Source organism: Pantherophis guttatus, chromosome 2 (assembly GCF_059756535.1).
Source record: "Pantherophis guttatus breed Tessera chromosome 2, ASM5975653v1, whole genome shotgun sequence".
NCBI lineage: Eukaryota > Metazoa > Chordata > Lepidosauria > Squamata > Colubridae > Pantherophis > Pantherophis guttatus.
In genome coordinates this window covers 236392613-236418066 of record NC_142064.1, presented here as the reverse complement: position 1 = coordinate 236418066, position 25454 = coordinate 236392613, and the positions used below count along the sequence as shown (strand labels likewise).

Here is a 25454-nt window from a genome sequence, read left to right as displayed (position 1 = left end):
GGAATGGTGATTTTGCAGTATCATTTCCCTGCCACGCCCACAAGCCACACCACGCCTACCAAGCCACGCCCACAGAACTGGTAGTAAAAAAAATTGGATTTCACCACTGATCTAAACTTTTGTAGATTGGAGCGGTGGATCCATTTTGGCTACACAAAATGGGGTGGAAATAAATTGTCTGCCTCCTTGGGTTTTCAACTCAGAAATAACTGAGTTTTGTTATACAAATCTACAGTGTTTTTTTTTCCTTAGGCACTTTAAAAATGTATATTTCTTTTCACTTCACAATATAAATTGCTTTTCAAAATACAGAGGTACAATTTAAAAGTCTTCATCAAGGGCTTTCTCATGAAAATTAAGTTTTTTTTGCTAAGATATATGGGGATTGTGGGTTGCAGAGAAAATATAAGGACAATCTGACTTGATTTTTTTTTGTCATTCCAGCTGCAAAGAATTTAAATGTAATCACTTTTGTGGGCCAGGAGGAGAAAGAAGGTAAGACATACACTGTTCCTATCTCTGATGGTCACCCTTTTAGTGTGACAATGTCTTTTCTTAATTAGTTTGTTTTCCATAAGGATCTGCCCTCCACCCCCAAGAACTCTTTTGAAATCAAAATAAGTAAAGGAGCTTAAATTGCTGATGGCTTCCTTTCGTGTGGCTCCCAGACATTTGAACAATTTTGCTAACAAAAATCTGGTAACCTCTTTTCAAAGGCCACTGAAGATCAGATTAATTTACATATTTTCTGTTTATCATCCTAATTAATTCTCCAGCCAGTAATCCCTAGGCAGGTTGCGAGTTCTAATATGTGATAGCATGTGATAGCATTTAAAGAGGGATGGCAGCACTGATGAAGAAGTTCTGCCTTTGTGGACTCTACCGTTTTTACCATACAGGAAAGTGAAGGCATGGTAATATCAAACTTCGTAGTTATAAAAATAACATACTGCAGATCAGTTTTTTTTAAATTAACTAGTAGTTTCTGCAGGTTTAATGGAACTTACTCCCATGAACACTTATTTTTTATTTATTTATATTTGAATTTATATACCACCCTTCTCCCCCTAGGGAACACTGCATGCTTAGATAGTGGTGCCTAGAAGAGCTGATAAGGTATTGGGGTCTTCATCATCCCCATACCTATCATTTAGTTCCATGACTACTTTGAAGTAAGCTACGAAAAAAAATCCAAATATGGGCCTAGAGCAGGGATGTCAAAGTTGATTTCATTGAGGGCCACATCAGGGTTGTGTTTGACCTTGGAGGGCCAGGATGGGCATGGCCAGGGTGGGCGTGGCCAGCTCGACATCACATGCACCCGAGCGCTTTGCCAGTGAAAACAAGTTCCCAAGCTGCAACGGCTTCTTGCAACCCTCTGCCAGCAAAAATGGAGCTCAGGAGGACCACCCACGGCCCTTACGAGCTCCATTTTCAGCTGCAACAGCATCCTGCAACCCTCTGCCAGTGAAAATGGAACTTGGGAGGGCATCCATTTTTGCTGGCAGAAGCACCGCAGGCCAGTCCTTTGCTGTTTCCAGCGCGGCCCCGCGGGCCAGGTCTAAGCACCCCATGGGCCGGATCTGGCCTCCAGGGCTTGAGTTTGACACCCCTAGCCTAGAGGCAGTATATATATTTAATGAATGAAATAATGAGATGAATATAAGATTAAATTTACCTTGTTGCTCGCAAGTTTGGAGGTGACTTTTTTGAAAAATACTTAAGAGACAGAATGAGGTGTCCATCTGGGTCTTTATGATTCAGAAAAAGATATTGAGGTAATTCTTTTATTTATGTTTTCATTTGATTAATCTGACACATAGAATCAGCTGGGATATTTTCTAACCCCACACGCTGTTTCAGGCAAGAGCCTTATACCAACCCAGTCTATTTTTGAAAACTTCCAGTGATGGAACACCCATAAACCCAGGAGGCAAGCTATTCCATTGATTAATTGTTCTCACAGTCAGAAAATTTCTCCTTGCTTCTAGGTTGGATGTCTCTTGAACAAAGTTCCACCCATTACTTTATCATGCAATATAGCCTCCAGATCCTTTATGATCTTTGTTGCTCTTCTCTATACATTTTCAAGGATCAATATGAAGAACAGACCTTTAAAGGCAAAGAGTGCCAAAAGCAGAATTCTGCCAACGGTAGCAATAAACTAGGCTCAAAAATACAAGCAAGAGAAAATTGAACGAAAAAAAATCATTCTGAGAACATGGTCAACAAAAGAATCTTATTTTCAGAGAAAGAAGCTTCTGAGAAACTGCAAGGTAGATTGTGACACAGATCAAGTAGAGATTCAACCTAGAAATAAGGAGGAATATTCTGACAGCGAGAACAACCAACCAATGGAACAGCTTGTCTTCAGAAATTGTGGGCGCTTCATCATTGGAGGGTCTCAAGAAGAGACTGGACTACCATCTGTCAGAAATGGTGTAGGGTCTCCTGCTTGGGTGGGGGGTTGAACTAGATGACCTACAAGGTACATTCCAACTGTTAACTCAATGTTTATTCCCAAGTAGGTACATGCTTGCACACTGTTTTTCCAATCGTAAGAATAAACATTTGACGATTACAGCTAGAGAAATCTCAATATTGCTGTATAAAACAATGTAAGGCTCTGCAGTGACAGTGCTGGGAATAATGGATTAAAACAGACAAAATAAAGCCTACTACAATTGAGTTGAAATATAAAACAATAATTTATTTTAACTTCATTTTACTTGTTAATAACTAGTCATGTTTCCCATGAAAACTGCTCTCAATTTCAATACATTCCAATCTACAAAGCTGACAGCTACTACAATTGGCATTTCAAATTACACAATTGGTTTTGTAACACCATTAGACACACATGCACATTCGTTCAACAGGCCACAGCCTTGGCAAACTTCAAAACCTTTCAGAGCTGCAGCATGTAGTAGTTGCCTTCTGCTCTTTCAAGTGATACCTACTTTCTTCCTTCAGAAACCAGAGAGAGAGAAGCTGAAAGAGTGCAGCTGTTAGCGAGAGTCCTAAAGAGTCATATGCATAATATTGTCAGTGCCTAGGTATTGCCTGTCCCTGTACACTTTTATGGAAAGCTTCCTCTATAGTCTCTGTAATTTAATCCAATGACCTATCTCTGGCTACTTTGTTGAAACAGGGCGGTAGTTACCCAAATATTTATAGTAATCACAGTGAGATTTTAATACTACCAGTCCAGCCAGCGCAATCCAAGTTATTCCAATTAGGCTTCAAATCTAGGGAGGTACATCAAGAGTTATCCTATCTGCCAGCTGTATTTAGTTTACCTAGCATAGGTACCATGATGGACAGGCAGGCCAGTACAACTCCAAAGACACAGCTGGTGTGATATGTTACTGCAAAATGATTCTATGAAGGGTTTGCTAGTTCAGCTAAAAATATTGATTAAAACAGCAACCTCTGCGGAAAAAGGACCTACTAGCAAAGATATATTGCAAAATACTGCCTTGTTAAAAATACATATTTGAGGTTGTCATTGCGTTTCTGCATGTGTAACCTTTTTTTAAAATAGGAATATATGAATAAAAAGATATTACCTGTGTTAAGTATGACTAATATGTTTTCCTGTTATTTTAAAACACTTTATGCAAAAGGATAACAAGTTACAAAAAAAAGGTACTATTGGTATTCCAAGTAAGCTCTGCCTCTTCAGTATTGCCTTCAAAGATTTGGGGTGGATGATGTCTCTCTCCTCTTTGAAAATGCTTGAGAAAATGCTTGAGAAACCATTCTCCATTTGGATGGTAGATCCGATGAACGTGTCTTATATATACAAACAAGGAAACAAAAACAAGTGTTGCCACATTGAACGAGGCAAGAATCTCTACCCCAACGGAAGGGTTTTACGTATTTAGCTTTGGCACAGAAAAATTATACGGTAGTCACTGAGAGGAAAGAGTTGTAAACTTTTGTCCCATCTGGTGATTTTGTGCCATGGGTTAGGAGTTCTTGAATTGTCATCCAATTGTCAAATATCTTTTTGTTTCTTTTCTTCATCATTTTTTTGTGGCTCAGTTCTATGATATTCATTTCCTTCTTGTCCTCAGTCCCTTGTTGTTCCTTTAAGCATTCCAACCGACTTTGCATCATAAACTCACGCCGCTTTCTCTGCTCCTTGGCCTTCACAATATGTTGCTTTCGTTCCTCTTTGCTCCAGTAACGGCCCATCTTCATTTCGCTGATGGCATCGTCATCTGTTGTCATGCCGCTGCGCTCCTCTCTGATCTTTATAGCACGCTCTCGTAGCAGCCGGTCCCTGACTGGCCTCTTGGTGATGTAGCGAGTACCGTCACTTCTGACCTTGACTTTCCATTCCATCCTGGGTTCACTCTGGTTTGAAGAGTTCCAGTCTTTACACATGCTCACCAAACTCATCTGGCTCTGTGCATATTCCACTGCGGACTTCTGTTGGATCAGCTGCATGTAGCTCTGGTAGTGTTGGGCATGGGCTGGAATATGGGCATGCTTGTACGGAGAATGCTGATATGAAGACAAAGAGGACCCACCTGCTTTGGGAGCTGGAACTGAGCTATTGCTTTCTTCGTTAATTTTCCTTTCCTTGATTTCCGATGGCTGGCTAAGGTCAGCATCTTTTGGAGGAGGCGGGTTAGCCAAGCTGGATTCCTGATCTTCTGAACTAGGCAACAACAATTTCAGAGTGCCTTCTGCCCCCTCCCTGCCTTGTAAAGTGAGAGGGTCTGCTGTCCTACATAGAGAGTTGTTGGGGGAGATGTCTAACGTGAGTGGTGTGCTTCGGCAACTTTCACCAGTGTTGTATGCACTGGAGCTGTCCTTATCTGATTTTTCTGGGAGCTCAGTAATATCCGAGAGCTCATGTCGGCGGACATCAATGCTGGTATTGTAGTTGCAGAAGCCACTGTTATGCAGCATCCACGGCTCTCGAAACTGTTCCTTCAATTGCTGCATTTTATGGGCTCGGACAATATTAAGACACTCCAGCTCAATATTACGCAGCTCCTCATTCAGCATCTCCAGCTCCCTATCCACACTCTCATGGTCACTTTTACTCATATCCAGAGTACTGCTGGGGCAGTACAGGCTGTATGGGTTTGTGGATTTGACCTGGCATTTCAGCTCCAGCAGTTCACGGAACCTCTCGCACTCATCCACTGAGATGCCAAGGAAGTCTGCATCTGTGCAATCAGCTGAAATAAATGACTCATTGCTGAACTGCATGTCACCGCTGCCCAGTGTGTCCTGGCTATAAGCGAGTTTCTTTTGGCTTCCCAAAGTGTTTGAGGAAGTAACGTGATCATCGGCATTGTTCTCTTGCTCGGAGCTTTCGTCATTCCGAGTGCTGTCGTCTGTACGCCCTACGCCACTGTCTTTTTCGTGTTGGTTGGATAAAATGGTTGCAGTATCTGTGGTACCACCATCCTCTTCGTTTTTCTTTTTCTAAAAAGAAAATTAAGAACAGGGAAGTTTATTTTTTTTTTAAAAGCAAAACTAATATGCAAACTATGGGTTTCTTCTTCTTCTTTTTTTTTAGCCTAATCGTTACGTATGGAATGGGCCACTGTTTATTAAGTTCCTACGGTAGGGAAGATTGACTTGGCCTATCTTCCAATAGTGGAATGCCAACTACAAAAAGACAATTCTTGGGCAGCGAAAAATTAAATTATTTTAGTATAAGACATAACAGAACTTGTTCATTTTACAAATGCAATCTCAAACTCAGTGATGCAAAGCCAAGGTTTAGCTTGTATCATAGACTTTATTGATCACAGTATTTCTGGTCTTCGCTCAGATTTTTTAAAAAAAATTAAAATGAAAATGGTAGCTACAAGCCAGTGATTTCTATAGGAAGGTATTCACCTAATCTGAAAGGAATTTAAAATGTTGAGTTGATGGAGAAGATCATTAGAACTAGTGGTAGTTGGGTGAACAGAACCCACAACTTACTTTTGGTATACAGGTGTTTTATGACAGGTTACATGCACCATATAATACATGCTGTATACCTGCAGCCTGAACACAACACACTCTCCATATTTTCAATATCCTCATCAAACGTTTGGCCTAACTATGTTTTTTACCTGCTGTAGCATATTGGCAGTAAACTGCATTGCTTGGTGGTGCTGTTCCTCCAGCATGTCCATATGTAAGTCATCCAGAAAATCATTTCTGTCATCATCCATCCATCCCTCATCTAGCTGTAAAGAAAATAAACCAAACCAAACACGGTTATTAGGTACATAAATTTAAAAATATTATAAATTTTAAAAAAAAGTTTCCCCTGCCCAATCATATCCAACTGTAGAGGCAGTGCTCATCTACATTAGCTAGCTGTACTGCATAAAATTTAGCAATGGCCCTTTAGGAAACTTTATGCATTATTATCTTGCCACAGAAGTCCTGCTAAGTTTCTTCCACGCTGTGAATCCCAAGTGCAGAATGTAAGCCTATGTATTGCTGTCATCCCGGTTTAGAACAATAAATAATTCTTCACTAAGTCCCCCTCTCAAATGTCAGAATCCCCATCATCCCATTAATTCCTAGAAATAAATTTATTACTGGTAGAAAAGAAAAAAAATTCAGATGGTTTCTGACATGGACATGTGCAGCAATAATATAGTGTTACTACCAATTGGGACTGAGATAGGACTGCATCAGTTCAGTGATTATGCTGTGCAAACTATGTTCAGTAAACCTTTGGAGGTGGTAGAAGAAGCTTCTGGCCATGTACAAAATCATACCTTTCAAAATTATATACTATACTGCCTCATTCCAATGGTATCAGCCCACCCCATTTGGTCCCACAGAAGGGGCATGCTACAGAGCCCTAATGGTCAAAGAGTTTTGACTGGTGGGGGCAGTAGTGGGATTCAAATCCCGTTGCTACCGGTTTGCTCGTGGGCGTGTGCGCACAACGCTTCTGTGCATGCGCAGAGATGTCCGGGAGGAACCAGGACGAACCGGTAGCAACCCACCACTGGGTGGGATTCTAGAAGGAGAGCCTTTTTTATGATGGTCCTTGCTCTTTGGAATATCTTGCTGCCTGAAATAAGATCTGCCCCACCTTTCTGGTCTTCTGGCAGGGCATTAAAATCTGGGTCTGCCAGTTGGCTTGGGATCCTTATGGGAGCACTATGTTGGAGGTGCCTGGCAGACTAACACAGAAGATGTCACCACCGTATCAAGTCTTGTCTTTTGCTTCATATTTCTGTACCTAATGTTTTAAAAGTTTTAAATATTTTACATTTATGCTTTTAATTGTAAGTCACCCAGAGTTATTTTGTAGTGAGATGGGTGGCATATAAATTTAGGTAAAGGTAAAGGTTCCCCTCACACATATGTGCTAGTCATTCCTGACTCTAGGGGGCGGTGCTCATCTCCGTTTCAAAGCTGAAGAGCCAGCACTGTCCGAAGACATCTCCATGGTCATATGGCCAGCATGACTAAATTCCAAAGGCGCATGGAACGCTGTTACCTTCTCACCAAAGGTGGTCCCTATTTTTTCTCCTTGCATTTTTTACGTGCTTTTGAACTGCTAGGTTGGCAGAAGCTGGGACAAGTAATGGGAGCTCACTCTGTTATGCGGCACTAGGGATGCGAACCACTGAACTGCCGACCTTTCGATTGACAAGCTCAGTGTCTTAGCTACCGCGTCCCTAAATTTAATAGGTAATTTTATAATTTATAAGTAATAAATTTAATAAGTAATTAATAAATAAATGTCATTATCATATCTTGATGAGATCTACCACTGCCTAGCGATTCCATGGAGACAAAAAGAGCTACAGCAGATGTAAAATATTAAAACTCTATTGTCAAATAATTTTGCTTCTCCCTGTCTACTTATTATATAAATAATAATAAAAATTCTTCATGCCTTCACATTTTTTGCATTAACTCTTTAGTCTTCCATTTCCTAGTCCCAGGATCTTTAAAAAATATTTCACTTTATATGTCTTTAACTATGTGCTGCCATTTCTGCAAATTATTTCTTTGTTGCACTAGTTTCTATCTTGGCTATCCTATCAGGTGGGTAATACCCGAATGTCTCATATATATTGTTTAACTGATTAATTTATTAATCGATGATATCAACTTGATGTTGGCTCTTAGTATACACAAAGATAGACCTTTTCCAGGCTGACTGTCCCTTGGATTATGGCCATCCAGCTTTTCCAAGGGTCCACACACATCTAGCTGTACAGTAATTGGCTTAATATATTGAAACATTCAACAATACTTTTTAAATATCTTGATCAACTTCCATCATCAGAAGAGATTTTCTTACTGTAAAACATAGATAACATCACATCAGTAACTGAAATATTGGAGAATACCTGGAGAATTTCTGGCCTTGCTATGAGTAAGGAGACATTCTTGCTTTCTTCACTGGTCAAAAGAGCTACAGCTTCTTCTCGATTCTGTATCTCAATTCCATTAATCTGATGAGAGAAAATTTAAAAAAAACAACTTCTGTCACCCTCTCCAATCACTTAGAAAGTGTAGAAAAACACTTAGAAAGTGCAGAAAAACCTGCTGCTATGTGGATATTTTCGACAGATATATTACTCTGATTGTAGACATTTATACAGCCTAAGGCATTTAATTTATCAGAACAACTTGCATCTTCATGAAACAAATAGAACTATCTGAGCTCAATTCTGCATTCCCCCAAACCACTGATTCAGTATTGCTTTTTATCTTCTTTCTGAATCTCTAAAATGGAAAGAATTTACCCAGTGGTGAGATTCAAATAATTTAACAACCGGTTCTCTGCCCTAATGATTTCTTCCAACAACCAGTTCACCAAACTGCTCAAAAAATTATCAACCGGTTCTCCCAAACTGGTGCAAACTGGCTGAGTCCCACCACTGAATTTACCTCACACCCACTTCCTATATTCTTCTTTGGTTCTCCAAAAGAATCAAGCAGCTACAGTGTTTTTTTTGGGGGGGGGGAACACCAGTTTTTATTTTAGGAGCATCTTAACATGAAATGAGCTGATTTTCCATGTCAAGGAAAAATCTAGTTTTAAAACTTTGTGCTGGAAAGATAAATACATCTTCTTGCCACATAAACTTTATTGCATCAAAAAGTAATGTGACATTTGGGATTCACGGGACTGTTGTGAGGCTGAATAAAATAAGGATTATAAATCTCTATGCCTGCTAAAAGTGCTATATGATGGCAAATTCAATAACATTACACCAGTGTTAAGAGACTGTTGGATTATCCCCTGAGGTAGTTTTTCACAAACATAATGCTGTCAAGTAACACTTTGCCTTTCATGGTTGATCTATGAGAGTAAATACAACTGCATTTGGCCTAAAACGGTTCGCATCTGCCCTTTCACCAGGAGACTGTTTTGGTGGGATTTCTCCAGGGGGAACTTTCAAAATATGATTGGTAAAATCTAGACTGGGGAAGTTGAGGGAAAAAAAAAAATCTCAGAAGGCAGCAACGGCAAACCACTTCTGCCAAGAAAATTACATGCACAGGCCCATGAAGTTGCCAAAAGTGCTGTTCATCTCAAATGAAACTTTAACTTTAGTGGTGTACAAAATCAGAATGTAAAGGACTGCATATTTCCTCAAAACCTGGTTCTTCTTCCAGCAGGATTTGGAATCCCAGGAAAATAAGATACCTTCACAGTGTCCACATTGTCTGTAGGATGCTGGCCCATTTTCCCATCGCCTTATTTTTATCTGTTTTTAAATTATTTACACTGTTCCTTTATATGCAATTGTTTTATTATAAGCCACCCAGATCAGCGTCATATCTGTGATATGGCCTCATATATAAATTTGATACATAAATAAATACAAAAGCTAGTGTATGATTTCACCTAATAAGGAAGATGCTTGGATTAGAAAGTCAGTCAGGATATCTCATTGCGTAATTTTGACCTAATGCCTCTCTCTCAACAGGTTTACTTCTGTGGGCAGTATTGGAGAAAGGAATACTATACATATGGCTTTCAGCTCCTGGAGGAAAGATATATATAACTATAAGCAATAAATGAATAAATATTTTGAGAACTCACTTGAATTATGCGATCACCCTCTCTGATACGGCCATCCTTTGCAGCAATGCTGTTGGGATCAATCTGTAAAAGAACAGAAAGCAGTGACTCAACTGTATTCCCATCCACCCAGCATGTTTTTAACAGTTAACTAATATTTATTCCCCTGCCCAGAGGTGAAATGCAGCAGGTTCTAACAGGTTCTGGAGAACCGGTAGCAGAAATTTTGAGTAGTTCGGAGAACTGGCAAATGCCACTTCTGGCTGGCCCCAGAGTGGGGTGGGAATGGAGATTTTGCAATATCCTTCCCCTGCCACGCCCACCAAGCCACGCCCACAGAACCGGTAGGGGAAAAAATTGAATTTCACCCCTGCCCCTGCCTCAGGGTAATGTAGTTTTTAAACTGGGTTTATAAGTTTATAAGGTAGAATTTAATCATGGATCTTATAGTTCAGGTTAGGCACTCCTATTTAATCATGCACTGTATCTTAAGTAGGCATTTGCTTACTTAGGCAAACAGCTAAAGTATAGTCTACAATTTTTTCACATTTGAATGTTGCAGAAAGACCATATGTTTCATATGAACATCGAAAGAAGGTCGGGAAAGCATTCAGGTGCACAAGTTTACTATCTTCTCTATAGTTGGGTATCCTGATAGAGCAACATTCACAATTGTGGGACAAGACTGCTGTGGCATTTGTGCACTGAATTCTTCTCCCGGTAACATCTACCTGCCTGATAAAACCTAGCAGAGGGAATACTATTTGTGTCCTCTTGAACCTTCTCAGTTGTCCCTCCTAGGGAAAACAACACCCACCCACCCACCCCCAGCATTCAAACAATCTTCTCTTTCTTGGCCTTAAGGGATATAAAGGCCAGTTTTCATTTAGCAAGAAAAACTCTTCTGTTCCATCGACCATTTGGGTTGGTTCCTTTTAACTCTTTCTCCTAAGAAGGAATTGATATTTTTCTTCTGAATATGTTTCAGTTTTATGTTGTCATATTGCATTATTATTATTAGAAGTAGAAAAACACTTGTAAAGGCCTTGAGTGTTGTCTTCTATTCATAAATAAACGTTCCATATTTAAACACATACATACACATGGAGAGGGAGGGAGGGAGGGAGGGAGGGAGAGGGAGAAAGATCATCAATTGAATGGTGCTTTCAGGCACCTGGAAAATATATTGATTTGTTGACACATTTTTGTTCATTGAACTTATTTGTAAAATAGTTGCATTCAGCATCAGCAGTGCTTAATGTATCTATTTTTGTTAATACTTCTAAGAAAACTAAAGTGTTGCTAGGGTACTCTAACAATAGTATTCTAACTAAAACATCTCCTCACAAAGCAACTGAAAATTTCAATCACACTTCATCCATTCTTCCTGAATATTTGCAGACAGAAAAACCAATGTGTAAACTTTATGTGCTCCTAGATCTAAGTAAATATATTATATCCTTGTATTTCATTAGACTTCAATGCTTAAAATTGCACAGCCATCCCAATGCTACTGTGCAAACATGCTAACTTAGAATGACATTTCATGCATTTCATGAGGTGGGATTTAGAGAAATGTTTATTACTGGTTAAGGTCCCACAAGACTCTGGATCTTTTTTTTTTTGTGCAACAGACTTAACAGGCAACCATTACAAATTAATTGTGGCATTCTGAAATCAATAGGGCTTAATTTAGTTAATCTCATTATTTTCATATTAATCCATCTCACTTGAAACAAAAATACTTTTAGTTGTGACAGTTGACACATTCAATTACAAAGTCATCAAGGAATCAAGCAATTCATGAGTGGGTCTCACAAGTGCAGGAATCTGGTGTGTTCAACAAGAACAAATCAATTATTTATTTCCATAATTAAAGATAATAAAAGCAGAAGGAAATGACAGAACATAAGCAGCAAGAAAAAAACACCCATATCCATATTGGTGATTTTGGAAACAACTTTAGGAAGCCTACAAAGAAAGCATCCCACAATAGAAATCAACTCTGATAAGGCACAACTTGCCTACTTAATTCCTGACCGAAGAATAACAACAAGTAGGTCTTGTAATGAAGACCTGAATGGATACTTGAGCTAGGACTTTTGTGGATATCCTTTTAAAACTAAGTGTGGAATTTTAATTAAAATTCAGCTACGAATGGGGAGTATAAATGCTAGCTCACCAGATGATTTTTTAGAAATAATATACCAATTCTCCTTTGGGGTTACATAAAGAAACGAAACTTATGTAACAAAAGAAAACTCTATTGTAGCTACAGTCAAAAGACTCATGTTGTTTAAGGAAATCTCATCTCACCTCACTGATATAAATACCAATATCATCTTCATCATCAGTTCTGTAGCAGACAGTAAGACCAAATTTGTCCTGGCTGTTCACTCGATGTAGATCCACTTCCTAGAGCAAAAGGACAAAACAAGGTAAAATGTCAGCTTTGTTCTTCAGACTAAGTAACAACACTTTGCTTATTGTTTCTTTTTCAATGCTTAAAATGACTGCATTAAATTAATTTACTGTCCTAGAGGTGATTATGGACATACAGTCAATACTGAAAGCAATTGTGAATCTTCATCAATATTAAGTCATTTTGAAAATACACTCTTTTATTGATCATCTGGAAGAAAAATGGTCTGCCTCTTATGGTGTGTCAACCAACCCCTGAAAAGCTAAGAGTTCAGCTAAAAGACAAGAAAATTTCTAAAACTTCTAATTTTGGTGCTGCCACTGTGTGTATACAGAAGATCCCTTGATATAAAAATTGGAACTGGTTTCTCTTCAGAACATGTAAATCTTTTGGCTTTAATAAAGATTTCATGAGCATAATTAAATTATTGAATGAATAATGAATGCTAGATGCATTTTTCCTAGGGATGCATCTTATTAGTATATTTCTTTGATGATGTATGAATTATAACTCTGGCAGATTGTGATCCAAAGACTTCAATCCTCAAATCATCCAACATCATTTAAATACCCTAGTGAAAATTTGAGCCATAAACCAAGCCCCTTATTAAATAATTTCATAGCAACTCCTAAGAATATTCTCTGGGTTAACTTTGAAATGCAATAATAACTTAGGCTACTGCTCTGCACAATTTCCTATTTTTGTATAGTTTGGATTCCAAAAAAATCACAAAATAACAGCCTGTTGGAAAAAAAGATTGGAAGCTTCACAGAAAAGGTGCTGAACAGATGATGTACAAGATAGATAATATGTGGGGTGTTTTTCATTTAACAACAAAACATAGTTGTAGAAAAAGACAGTTAAATTTTGAAGCTTTGCGTCAATGCGAGTTTACGCTTTCTCCCTGCATGGTGTTTGAGAGCATATCTTCACTGGGAATATAGATATGCTGTACAGATTCTTTACTGGGTTTTATGACAAGGAGGAGAAAAGAAGCTAGTAGCATTCTGAACCCTTGCCTTTCCTATAGGAATGTTTTGAGAAAATTTTCCTGGATTTTGCCCTCCTCCCTCCAGAGCCCCAAACCAGAGCTACTCCATCTTCAACCTCTATTCTTCTTTTCCTGGCTTCTCTCCTCATCCAGATTTTCTCTGGTTCTGTTGTGTCTTCTAATATTTGGTCCAACAGAACCTTGACTCTCTTTTCAAACATTCTGTTCCACTGGAAGAAAACAAGGTAGGGAAAGTTGTAGAACACAACTTCTACAATTCATCCCAACCCATTTAGTAGACATGACCATGATAGAATAGAATAGATAGAATAGGATAGAATTTTTTATTGGCCAAGTGTGATTGGACACACAAGGAATTTGTCTTGGTGCATATGCTCTCAGTGTACATAAAATAAAAGATACGTTCATTAAGAATAATAAGGTACAACACTTACAACAACAGAAGCATATCTTATTGATTCTGTGTAACCAAATAACATATGGGTATCTGTATATGCACTTTCTCACTGGGGACCATGAATTATTGCTGGTGTATGTTTGGGTAATCATTATCACAGAATAACAGAGTGGGGAGGGACCTTGGAGATCTTCTAGTCTAACCCCCTGTTCAAGCAGGAGACCCTATTTCATTCCAGACAAGTGGATTTCCAGTCTCTTCTTAAAAGCCTCCAGTGATGTAGTAGCCACAACTTCTGGAGGCAAGCTATTCCACTGGTTAATTGTTCTCACTGTTAGAAAATTTCTCCTTCATTCTAGGTTGCTTCTGTCCTTGATTAGTTTCCATCTATTGTTTCTTGTATTGCTTTCTGGTGCTTTGGAAAATAGGTTGATCCCTATTCTTTGTGGGAGCCCCTCAAATATTGGAACACTGTTACCATGTCATCCCTAATCCTTCTTTAGGTATATTGCAAAGATCTGAACTTTAAGAGCAAGGATTGAATTAATAGAACTCTAATCAGTTATGAAGTGTACAGGGTTTCATTTCATGTGCTATTATTTAAAGGTGTATTTGTTTGTTTATCCCAAAGATGCTTTTCCAAAAGGCAACTGGATTTTCTTGGTTTTTTTCCTTGAAAACATCTGGCTTCTTATCCAAAAAGCTTCTTTAGTTCAGTTTTTCTTGGATGAGAAGCAAAACCTTTTCAAGGAAAAAAAAAAAGAAAAAAAGAAAAGAAAATCCAATTGTGTTTTGGAAAAGCATCTTTGGGACAAACGTGACCTGGATGATTAAGAATCTCCACAGACATTTATTTATTTAATATACTTACATACCACTGAATCTGCCAGAGATTCCCAATAGATTATAATTATCAATTAAAACTAAAATATCCATAGTAAAGAAAACACAAAAAATCCACCTAAGTTAAATACTTAAGTTAGTTTATTTTATTTATTACTAAATTTATATATTGCCCATCTTGCCAAAGGTTACTCCTACATTTAAAATTAAATTTAAACATAATTCTATAGTTTGATGGAGCTACTATTGTTCAATCCAAAATAATTGCATAATAGCAGCAATAATGATCAAGACAAGATATTAATTACCAACTGCTCTCTGGAAGAAGGCTAATTATGATAATAATCATTTGATTTCTCATAATTTTAGGTAATAAATTAAGGAAGAGGACAATTTAATTTTTAAAGGGAGGTTATTTCAAACAATTGAGATCCTAACTAAAAAATGCCTTTACCATTGGCCATCCTCATATCATTGAGGTGGGGAGCAACCAACATCTTCTCCTGGAGTAATTTATAGGGCATGTCAGTTTAATATCACAATTGCCCAACTTTATGCTCCAACCATTGATGCAGAAAAGCAGGATGCTGTGGAGAGTTATGGTCAAGTTCAATTTCAAACTGACAAAACAGTAAAGCAAGTTGCGCTGCTTATTGTTTGTAATGGAATGCCAAGTTTGAAATATTAATGAGGAAAACATATCTGCAATTTATGACCTAGGAAAGAGAAATCAACTTCTTTTGTCTTCACTGCAAAACCATTCTTCTAGGAACCAGAATGATTCCTGACATTATCATATGGAGTACACAGAAATTGAATTGACTACTGTATTAATATAAGGAGAACTCATTTATAACAGCAAATGCATAGTTGAGTGTGGAATTGATCCCAGATCACTCATGTATAAGCACAAAGTCCAGCTAAAGCCAAGAACAAAGCCAACCATTTCCCATGATATGTATGTATGTATGTATGTATGTATGTATGTATGTATGTATGTATAGAACATTTTTAAGGAGAACATTAGGAATCACTTTGAAATCCTAAACCTTAATAGCAGATAACCCCAGAAACTATAGAATGAAATCAAAGAGGAAAGGATTAAATCCTTCCATTCTCCACCATCCAGTCAGAGCTGAAGCAGCTTCTTGGATGAGAAGTGAAATGTCTTCAAAGAAAAACCAGAAAGTCCAGTTGCCTCTTGAAAAAGCACCTTTGGGACAACCATGACCCGGATGACCGAGAATCTTCATAGACAGAAAGAGACAGTATGAATGCAAGAGCAGGGAGGACAGCTCTCTATTTTCAACCTTTGAATAACTTCCACTGTATGATTTCATATTTTTATATCCTTGTTAATTTAATTGTTTGCCCCATTTAATCCTAGTCTATTCAAATATACCTCATGGTTTCATGCTGACTGGATAGTTTCTATCTACTCAACATTTATTTAAATGCTGCAATTTTATACAGTAATTACATATATCAATTTATCTTCCAAGTTTCTTGGTTTCCACAATTTTGTTTTTGTCAATAGAAACTGCGGTTGCTAACTATATGTTCAATTGAACTCAGAAGTCCCACTGAGTGGGAAACATTGTTTTTTCTACAGCCTAATATCACTGATCACTAAATGGTGGAGTGCATGGAATTCCAGCCCTTATCATTTCTTTTTTTTCAGGTAGCATGCAAATTAATAAATCAGATCAAATCAAACAGGGCTTCAGGAAACCCCCTAATGCACAGCTCATAAACTTACTGCCTTAGAACTGCAATTAAGTGATATTTATTTGAGGATTATTTGAAAGAGCAAGAAATGAAAAGACAAGTCGCACAGATGCATGATAATGGTCTTGAAAACTATTTACACATTCCTACATGTGGGAAAAACACACCCACTGTGCTCAGATCAAGAATGCTCATTTTCCTTCCTGGTATTAATGCATTATAAGATCTAATAACATAATAGTCTGCCAAGCAAGAACCTCTCCATTTCAACCTGCTATGTCATTCACTGGGGAAAGACAATAAAACTCACTGACATGAATAATTTATTGGCATGTCGAGATGACAGCTGCCACGATAAGCAACCTCTTGTTATTTACTTGTCAACATGTGTAATTTGTCTTGAAAAAAAAAAAACAGAGCAGTAAATGTCAGTGACATTTGAGGTGGTATTTAAATGATTTTCAATCAATAGGTGCGATTGTGAATGGCTTCACATTCTCTCCTCATGCTTTCTTTTGTTACAGAAAGGTTGATTGAATATCAGTATAATGGAAAAAATTTTCATATTTCTGAATCTTTGCCATTATTTTTAGTAAAGGGATTGAGGGATGCTGTTCAGTAAGGATGATTAAATAATATCAGCCAAATGCAGATGCTGGGTCACTATTTTAGATGTTACATACCAAAAGGAATTTAAGTTTTTCTTTATTTCCTGCCTTTATTATTTTTATAAATAACTCAAGGTGGTGAACATACTGTACCTAATATTCCTCCCTCTTCCTATATCTTCCATAAGAATAGAGGAAGATGAACTCATTTTGAGAGTGACTGGCTCAAAGTAACCCAGCTGACTTTCATGCCTTCGCCACTAAGGTAGTGCGTTAACAGTCTCCTCTTTCTAGCCTGATGCCTTAACCACTAGACCAAATCAGGCTTTATTTACCTAATGTTAAGGAAAGGTAGATGCCTCCTACTTCAAGGTTTATTTTCTTATATGCATATTTATGCCATTTATAATGGTATAAGACAAAAAAAAATCCATGTAAACTAACAAATGTAACAGATTGATAAATAATTTGTTCTATATGTATGTCTAATCAATAGGAGAGAATATTTGTAGTTTAGGGTTGAACTGTGGAGTCCTTGGTGTCTCTGAATTTAGTTTTGTTTGCTTGCATTTCATTACTCAGGTAGCTTTCTATCCACTGAAGATAGTACTCAGTTGAATAATGCAACGTCTTGGAAACAACCATGTTTATAGCAGAATGGGACAACTCGCTGCAGCCAACTCAACCTGGTCAACTCACCACGGCGATCTTGCAACAGGACAACTTACTATGGCCGACTTGCCATGGGACAACTCATCATAGGACAATTCAACAATTCATTTAAAATAATTAAAACATTATTTTTTGTCATTTAGATTTCATTTTGTTTCTCCTTTTGGCATCCTTTCTTTAATGATTCTATTCCACCATTTCTTTGATATTAGTGTAACTCTTGTCTTATGGTGAGTAAGCAGTGATGAATTGGGCATGGTGAATTGGCTGTGGCGAACTGGCCATGGCGAGTTCTCCATTCAGAGAGCTCCAAGGATTCCACAGTATATTTATTCGCTGTGCATTATGTACTGTGATATATCACAGCAGCCTTTCTCATCCATGTGTTCCATGAGATGTTGTTAGGGAGATCATGATTAGGAAAAACAAAACATATTTTGTTTGAGTACTAGCCACGCAAGGCTAGTATTCACAGTGGTGTGAATTTTTATGCACCACAACTTAGTTGCCAGCCTGCCACTTTTCTGATGTTATAAACATTGTAAAACTTGGACACATAAGGTAAACATATATTGTGAAGAATTTTTGCAATGTTTATTCAGAGATTCCTCAAGATCTGGAAATTATTTCAAGAATTCCTCCGAAAGAAAAAGATTGAGAAAAGCTGTACTCAAGAATGGAATGTACAGCTAAGACATGTACAATGTGATTTATGCAGAAATCCTGGTGCAAACATTCTGGATAGGAGGAAATATATCAAGTACATATGCTATTTTTGAAATGTTCATTTTCTCCTAGGTTTAACCTATCCTTAGGTTAAAAATTGATGAAGAGGGAACAAAAGCTACATGCAAAGGTGGAAGCATGCATGCAGCTCTCATAATGACTCTGGGCTTCTATCCAATCACTGTAAGATCAAGTTCAGGAAAGGCTTTTTCCACTGAAAGAAATGGGAAAGGAAGTCTATGTAATATATATAAAAACTAGTGGCTGCTTGGTAGAGGAAAAGGTTCAAAAATACACAGGGCTATCATCAAAAAAAATAATTTTCAGTTCTTTGGTTTGCTCTATTTATGTTATCTGGAATATCGCATTCACACTGATGATCACACTAATGTGAATTAACTTATGGAATGTGTTTTAGGCCTGAGACCAAGTTTCAGATTTCAGATGGCAATGGTTTGGATATTTTCATACTCCTGTATCTCAGCTGATCACTTGTTCTTTTCAGTATGACGTAAATTCAGCTCACATCACTTCCTCATTCCCTGCTATGCACTTTTGACTGACGATGCTGGGGGTAAATCATCAAAATAAAAATTTAAAAGGTATTTGACGAAATGGTGCTTGGACAAAAAAAGCTTAGAAAAGAAAAAAAATTGCCTTCAGAACAAATTCTGAACAGGTGTTTAATATCTGGATTTTTATGAATAATTATATGCAGATTTACCCTTGAGTACAATTGCTTCAGCTCTAGTTAGAAGAGAAATAACTGGGATTTGATGCCACTCTAAATATGATAATTTGGTGTACAGAGAAAGAATAACAGCTGTTTCCTAGTTGTTTGCATTTCAGAAAAGTTATAATCTAATCATAAACCTTCAAGAGTTGATGGTTATCAATGCTACTAATGTGAAGCAAGTTATTCTCTTTCTTTTAAGCAAAACACCATCTAGATTTTCCAGTTATTTCCTGAAATAAAGCCCATAGAGTAAAAATGAAATAGTATAAAATTAAAATCTGGTTTTCAAGGAGCCCACTTATAATGACTTTGGAATGTAGATATGATTGCAATTTAAGCTCTGTTGTATTATATTGTCGTTTTGTGGGTTTTTATATTTATTCTTTATTTCTGTTCTATGCTTTTAATCCTTGTTAGCTACCCTGTATTACAATTCATACATTTGGCAGCCATAGAGATAGTGAATTAAATAAATATCCAGCGGAGTATGAGGGGGAGGGGAAGTAAATCATTTTTGGCTTTCCGTCCCCCCCCCCAACTCTGCAGCAAGGATAAAAAAAGGGTAAATCTCATTCCTTTAATGGAGCCATATGGTTACCGTCCATCAAGCGAACAAAACAATATGATATGACAAAGTGGAGGATTTATTCTATTGCATATTTTGACATGAAGAATTTAGCTCTGACCCAGAAATCCTCCTTTGCACACTAAAAAGCCTAGAAAAGACTTTTGTATTAAATATTCCTAGCTGAGAATAAAGGATTGGTAGTCTACTATCTATAAAAAAACATATTCAAGAAAGAATAACATAGATTAATGGCATGGCACTGTATAAAACAGCTTCCTAGACTGCATTTTTAGACTACAATAGAAACTTCTGTAGGCTCACTGGAATGATTGGAAAATGTACACTAGCAGGAATATGTTTTTTGGGAGGCGATTGCTATTTTCTAAAGATGATGCACATTTTAAGAGCCAGGAATGACCATTGACATAAGTTTGAGACATAGATTATTCTTGTGTTATAGAATTCTTATACAATCCACAAAATACAAATATAAAATCCTGAATGTGGAACACAATAGCATATTATCAGTTGCCAATTGGCAACTGATAAGGAAAGCTAATGCATGAATCTTGATATGTACAAACACTATTGATTGTTAGACAAGGATACAGTAATATTTTATAAATTATTATGCCTATAGCTGCCCATAACAGTAAAATTCCAAAATAATAGATAATAATGAATGAACATGTGTCTGCACAAAGGGAGATTGGTCCTCAGAAGTTTATTGAACGTTATTTCAGACAATCCTTGTTAAGGCCAGTTTTAAACTTTATAAAACAGAGTTGTTCTTTTGAAAATGACACAAAGGATCACTTTTTATTGGAAATGAAGTGCTCTCTGGAGGTTGTAAGGTATTGAGCTTAGATGTTTCCCTTCATTTGTAAGCATCTTTTGTTATTAAGGAGCCTTTTAATAAAGACCCTCACAATTGAAAAAAGAATATCCTTGCTGGGCTTATAATGGTGTTTTCTCCAGCCAAAATTTAAAGCATGGATGATAATGGATTCATACGTCTGGAGGTGTTAATCTAAACCAATGAACTCATCTATATTCCCAGGGGGCACATTCTTGGCTTTAGAAAATAACTCCGTGAAGCTGTTTGATGTGCAGCAAATACAGTACCTATGTAGTCAGTTCCATGAAATTAATCCTGTAACATTGCCACTAGCTTACAGACTGATATCCTGAACAGGCACATAAGAGGTCATAATGGACCTAATTGTCAGAGTATTTATATAAAGTAAAGTTGGGTAAGAACCATCCACAATTAGTTGAGTAAAAAACATTGCATCATCCAATATATTTAAATGTACATTGATATTTAGTTGATTCAATTAATTGATATTTGACTAGTTCCTTCCCTTTTAACCTTACAGAAGTGTATCAAGGTCTAGGCTTGGAATGGGAAATTATTTTCAAGAGGGAGCATCCATGTTACATGGAAAATCTTTTGGCAAAAAAGTATTGCAATTATAATCTGTTTCATCTTATTATAATTGTGATTAATCACAGTCAGCCAGATGTTCAGACTGGATTTGGCATTTTTATCTGTCTATCGAATCCTTCCCAAGGACCTGGGATAGGCATATATTGATGTTTAGTGGTGGATTACTATTATTATTTGGATGCACTGTTTTAATCCTGTTACTATAAATAACTTTGTGAACAATTTTGAGTCTTCATGGATTTGAGCAGCATATAAATCCAAATCAGCTATGTTAGTAAGTAGATAAGGTAGATAATGTCAGTGGGTTGGTTCTGACTTGCAAATTCCTTATCTGTGAAGACTCCCTGAAATACTGAATTGATCTAGGAGTGGACTTGACGTATGAGATTCCCAACTGTTTGACATGTTTACACCATTTGGAATAAGGACATAATCTGGGACATGGACTTTGATGAAATAAATCCATGAAACTTTTGAAGTTTCTCTCTATGTGAAAATTCTGAGTACCTTTGAGTTTAATACCTGGCCTGGTGATTTATAACCTGGGTGAGATATAGGATTGGGTATCTGGGGTTCTCTGTGCCCTTCTTTCTCCTATGAGAATAGGGAGGGCAGTAGAGGGCTCCCCCTCAATGTGGCATCTTTAGGGAAGAGGCTGGTAAAGGGAACAATTGTCTGGGGGACTGTGTTACGTCAAAGTAACCTAGTACAGTAAATTGTGGTTTTAAATATGGTTCTGTACTGTGATGGTGAAGAGCTTTTGGGATGGGGGTGGATAGGCCAGTGTGCGGGACTGATGAGGGTGAACAGGATTGTAATCTTTCTGGGCAACAGGAGTTATGGTGGAAGTTTGAGAATGCTCTGTACCCAGAATATTTAATATCTCTGATCAAGCTCTCATCTCAAGACCCAAGGTACCAGATCTTCTGAGCCCATGGACTTTCTACAGCCTTGGGATTGAGCATCATATTATGTTTGGCCACAACAATAGAAATGAAGTAATTAATAAATAATTTCTAGTTTTCATTCAGACACATGGGAGAAAACTTAGTTGGATAAAATTAGGCATTCTTAATCAAATTACTCACAGATCAGATCCAGAGTACCAAATATCTCTCTGACCCTACGGTAGTTAATATTTTGAATCTTACTTATAATAACCCAAAATTGTAGTAGCAGCTGAAGATATAAATGGCAGTAAGGAAAGCATGGATGGCAATACTTAAGAAATGGCTTAAATCTCTAACTCCTTGTGACCGTAGAGTCAGCTCTTTATTGTCTGATTCGTGTTTCCCTAAGTTATTTCAGAAGCTTTTGATAGGCCCTGTCTCCATAATAACTAATGTAAAATGGAATATTAAAACATCCAGGAGCACCCACCTCTTTTTGAATGGAAATGAGGTTTACCATCTGAGATATATTGGTAGGGAATAAATCTCACAAAAGTTACTTCTGTGCAATCATACACAAGATTTGGCAATGATGACTTCTGGTGAGAAGTTCCCTGAGGATGGGCTCCAGCATGAGTCCAAAAGCTTGGAAGACTAAACCTGGTTTCTGACCCAGATTGGATCCTGCAACATTATCCTTGGACACGTATATGTGCCCCCATTTGTACTTGCACTTTTACTACTCTTATATGCTTTTTTCGGTTTTTAAATCAATAATGTTGCTTTTTAAATCAATAATGTTGTATACATGAAGCTAAAGTTACATGTTCTAGGGTTTATTTCCAGTAAAGTAGAATTAAGCCTTGTTTAGCTGCTATTTGCTTTCATGGTATCTCTTAGTAAGTTATCAAAAAGTGACTGGAAACAATCCTTAAGCATTACTTACTGCCCTTTGTTTCCTCAAATCCATCACAAGCTGCCATGTATTTTAATACTCCCCAACTAACTTGCAATCATACTAAGTTTCATAGAAAAGAGTACTATTGTTTATATTTTTTATGACTTTGGTCATTTTGAATGAAGTTTCAAAATAAGAGATCTCAATACATATTGCCACGGTGTCATTTGTGCCTGCTTTTTTTTTAAAGCTTAATTTTATTTTTTGAGACCGGTGATAGAATATCTTGCTGAATTCTCAGCAACTTTAGACTTCCGTTTTCAATCCAGAGCTGTGCTTGCTTGCTGCTGTTGTCTTTAATGGACAGTTCTTGGCAGTTACTCAATACTTGTGACTGCTATCAGCTTGTACAGATTGGTGGGCGATTCTAGTGCATTTCACTGCATTCTAGCAGGAGCGATAGTCATTTACACAGGGGACTTGTTGACAATATCTGTTAAGTCATTAATTGTGAATTAGGAAGGCCATAAAAGCCCAGATGATGGAGTGGAAGTCAGAGGGTGTTTTATGGAGCAATGAGCCCAGGTGGTTTGATTTGATATTTTACATTCTTTTCAACATTCCTGCCTAAGTCGATGAAGCAAGTGGCCCGGTGGTCTATTTGAGACAAATTAGTCAATAAGCAAACAATGTGGTTAGAACTGCCTGAGCATTTTTAACACTCTGACTCTTTCTATTGATCTTGGTCTCCTGGGTTTAGAAAAAAATCTTTTTAAATGAGAAACTCCCTTTAATCAGCAAGCTTATCCATGATATTTAGTTGGTCACATTAGAGGGCTTAAAAAAAAATAGAAACTTAAGAACCTTCCTGAAGTAAAATGCTATGAATTGAATTAAACTAAGTAATATGCATTAGACAAAGGGTCAGTTGTGAAAGTAGCTGCTTATTTAACTTGTTCTGCAGCTGTATAATGGCAATAACAATTTGTTGCACAGTTGCTAGATCTGGAAATCTGAAGTATATCTAGAGGATGCCTGAGTAGAGCTCCTGGCAAAATGTTCTCGTACCAACAGAAGAAAATATTTGTAGTTCAATGTTCAACTGTAGAATCCTTGGTGTTCTCCAAGCTTGGTGATTTTGGAGCTAGTATTTTGGACCTAGTATTTTTGGATGTGCTTCTTCTCTAGACTAGCTGACACTAAGCCACTTCGGAAGATTGAAGCCATTTCCCACGGCTTAAAAATATTTCAACCCCCCTTGCTTAGGTCCTTGCATATTTCCACCAAGGTCAACTTCCTTACTTTCTTCATTTTCCTACAAAAATGAGGAGGGCTAAGATTTAGGAAAACACATTTCCAAGTGAAAATTATACATGCACAGAAACATTACAAATGAATGCTCCAGCTTTCAAATTTTATTACCAGTCTTTTCTTATGTGAAATACGTAGTGGAAAATCTGTGCTTGTAAACCAGCTGAAAACATGGCTTCTTATCCTTTAATTATGTAATGTTTAATTAACCAAATATCAAAGCAAATGAGCACTAATTTCCTATTCTTTGTAGTGCAAACTGCTGAACAATATAGATTATTTAGAAGCATATTTCCAATAAACTGGGATAATGTAACGCCTAATTTGATTGCAGCAGTAATGGTGGTGGCACGTGAAAATATATTAAAACATTTGTATACTAAATGATTGCTTCAAGTTATTACTCATACCTCTAATTCTAGGTCCTCTCTGTCCATGTCTTGATGAATGCCTCCCATGTAAACATTGGGGTCATAGTATTCATGCCCTGATGAATGCCTGGGAAAATAAAGCACAGTTTAGGTTATCTCTCCTGATTCTAATTAGCATATTAATCCTCCCCCAGTCACATGGCAGATCATCACTAATATGTCAGGCATGCATCCAGACTGATGCACTGCCTGTGATCAATGGCACTGAGGTTGTTAGCACATTAAACAATGATCCACCTCCTAAAAGCATCCAAATATAAAAGCTGTCTTGCCTCCTTAATATAATGCAACAGCATCATATTATAATGCCCCCCTCCAGGTGTGGTTTGCTGCCACTAGACAGAAGAACATTTATTCCACAACATTCTTGAACAGACTACCAGTAACAGTGCCAATTCACTATCAGGCAAGATATAACTTCAGGGGAGGTAAAGCTTGGCAAAAGATATTGTGTGAATGATAAGATGGGAGAAAAGAGGAACATGCTATCAGAAGGGAGCAGGTCTATTGTATTGCAGACGAAGCAAACTTGGATGATTATAGACACATTTTCCCCTCTTTTTTTTAAAAAAAAAAAAAAGCTGCCAAAAGATAAGAGAGGTAAAGGCTGTGATTAATGATGTCACTGAAGATGATGGATTTTTTTTCCTCCTTCTTTTCCATCTGTGCATCGGTCCTGAGAGGTTTAGACTGTAAGATGCAGTATGCCAATTTGTGTCTTCGCATAGCTAT

At 37.4% G+C, this 25454-nt stretch overlaps 1 protein-coding gene across 2 annotated transcripts in view; it reads right to left on the bottom strand.

The window, feature by feature from the left end:
• Nucleotides 1-2689: 2689 nt before the first annotated feature.
• Nucleotides 2690-25454, bottom strand: part of PDZRN3 (PDZ domain containing ring finger 3) — a 218508-nt gene continuing 195743 nt past the window's right edge. For both annotated transcript variants that reach the window (XM_034440556.2, XM_034440557.3), the window contains 6 exons: nt 24702-24789; nt 12347-12445; nt 10052-10114; nt 8346-8450; nt 6090-6206; nt 2690-5448 (listed from right to left, as the gene is read on the bottom strand). In XM_034440556.2, coding sequence (XP_034296447.2) covers nt 3904-5448; nt 6090-6206; nt 8346-8450; nt 10052-10114; nt 12347-12445; nt 24702-24789 — 2017 coding nt within the window. In that variant the 3' untranslated portion in view covers nt 2690-3903. The remainder of the gene's footprint in view (nt 5449-6089; nt 6207-8345; nt 8451-10051; nt 10115-12346; nt 12446-24701; nt 24790-25454) is intronic.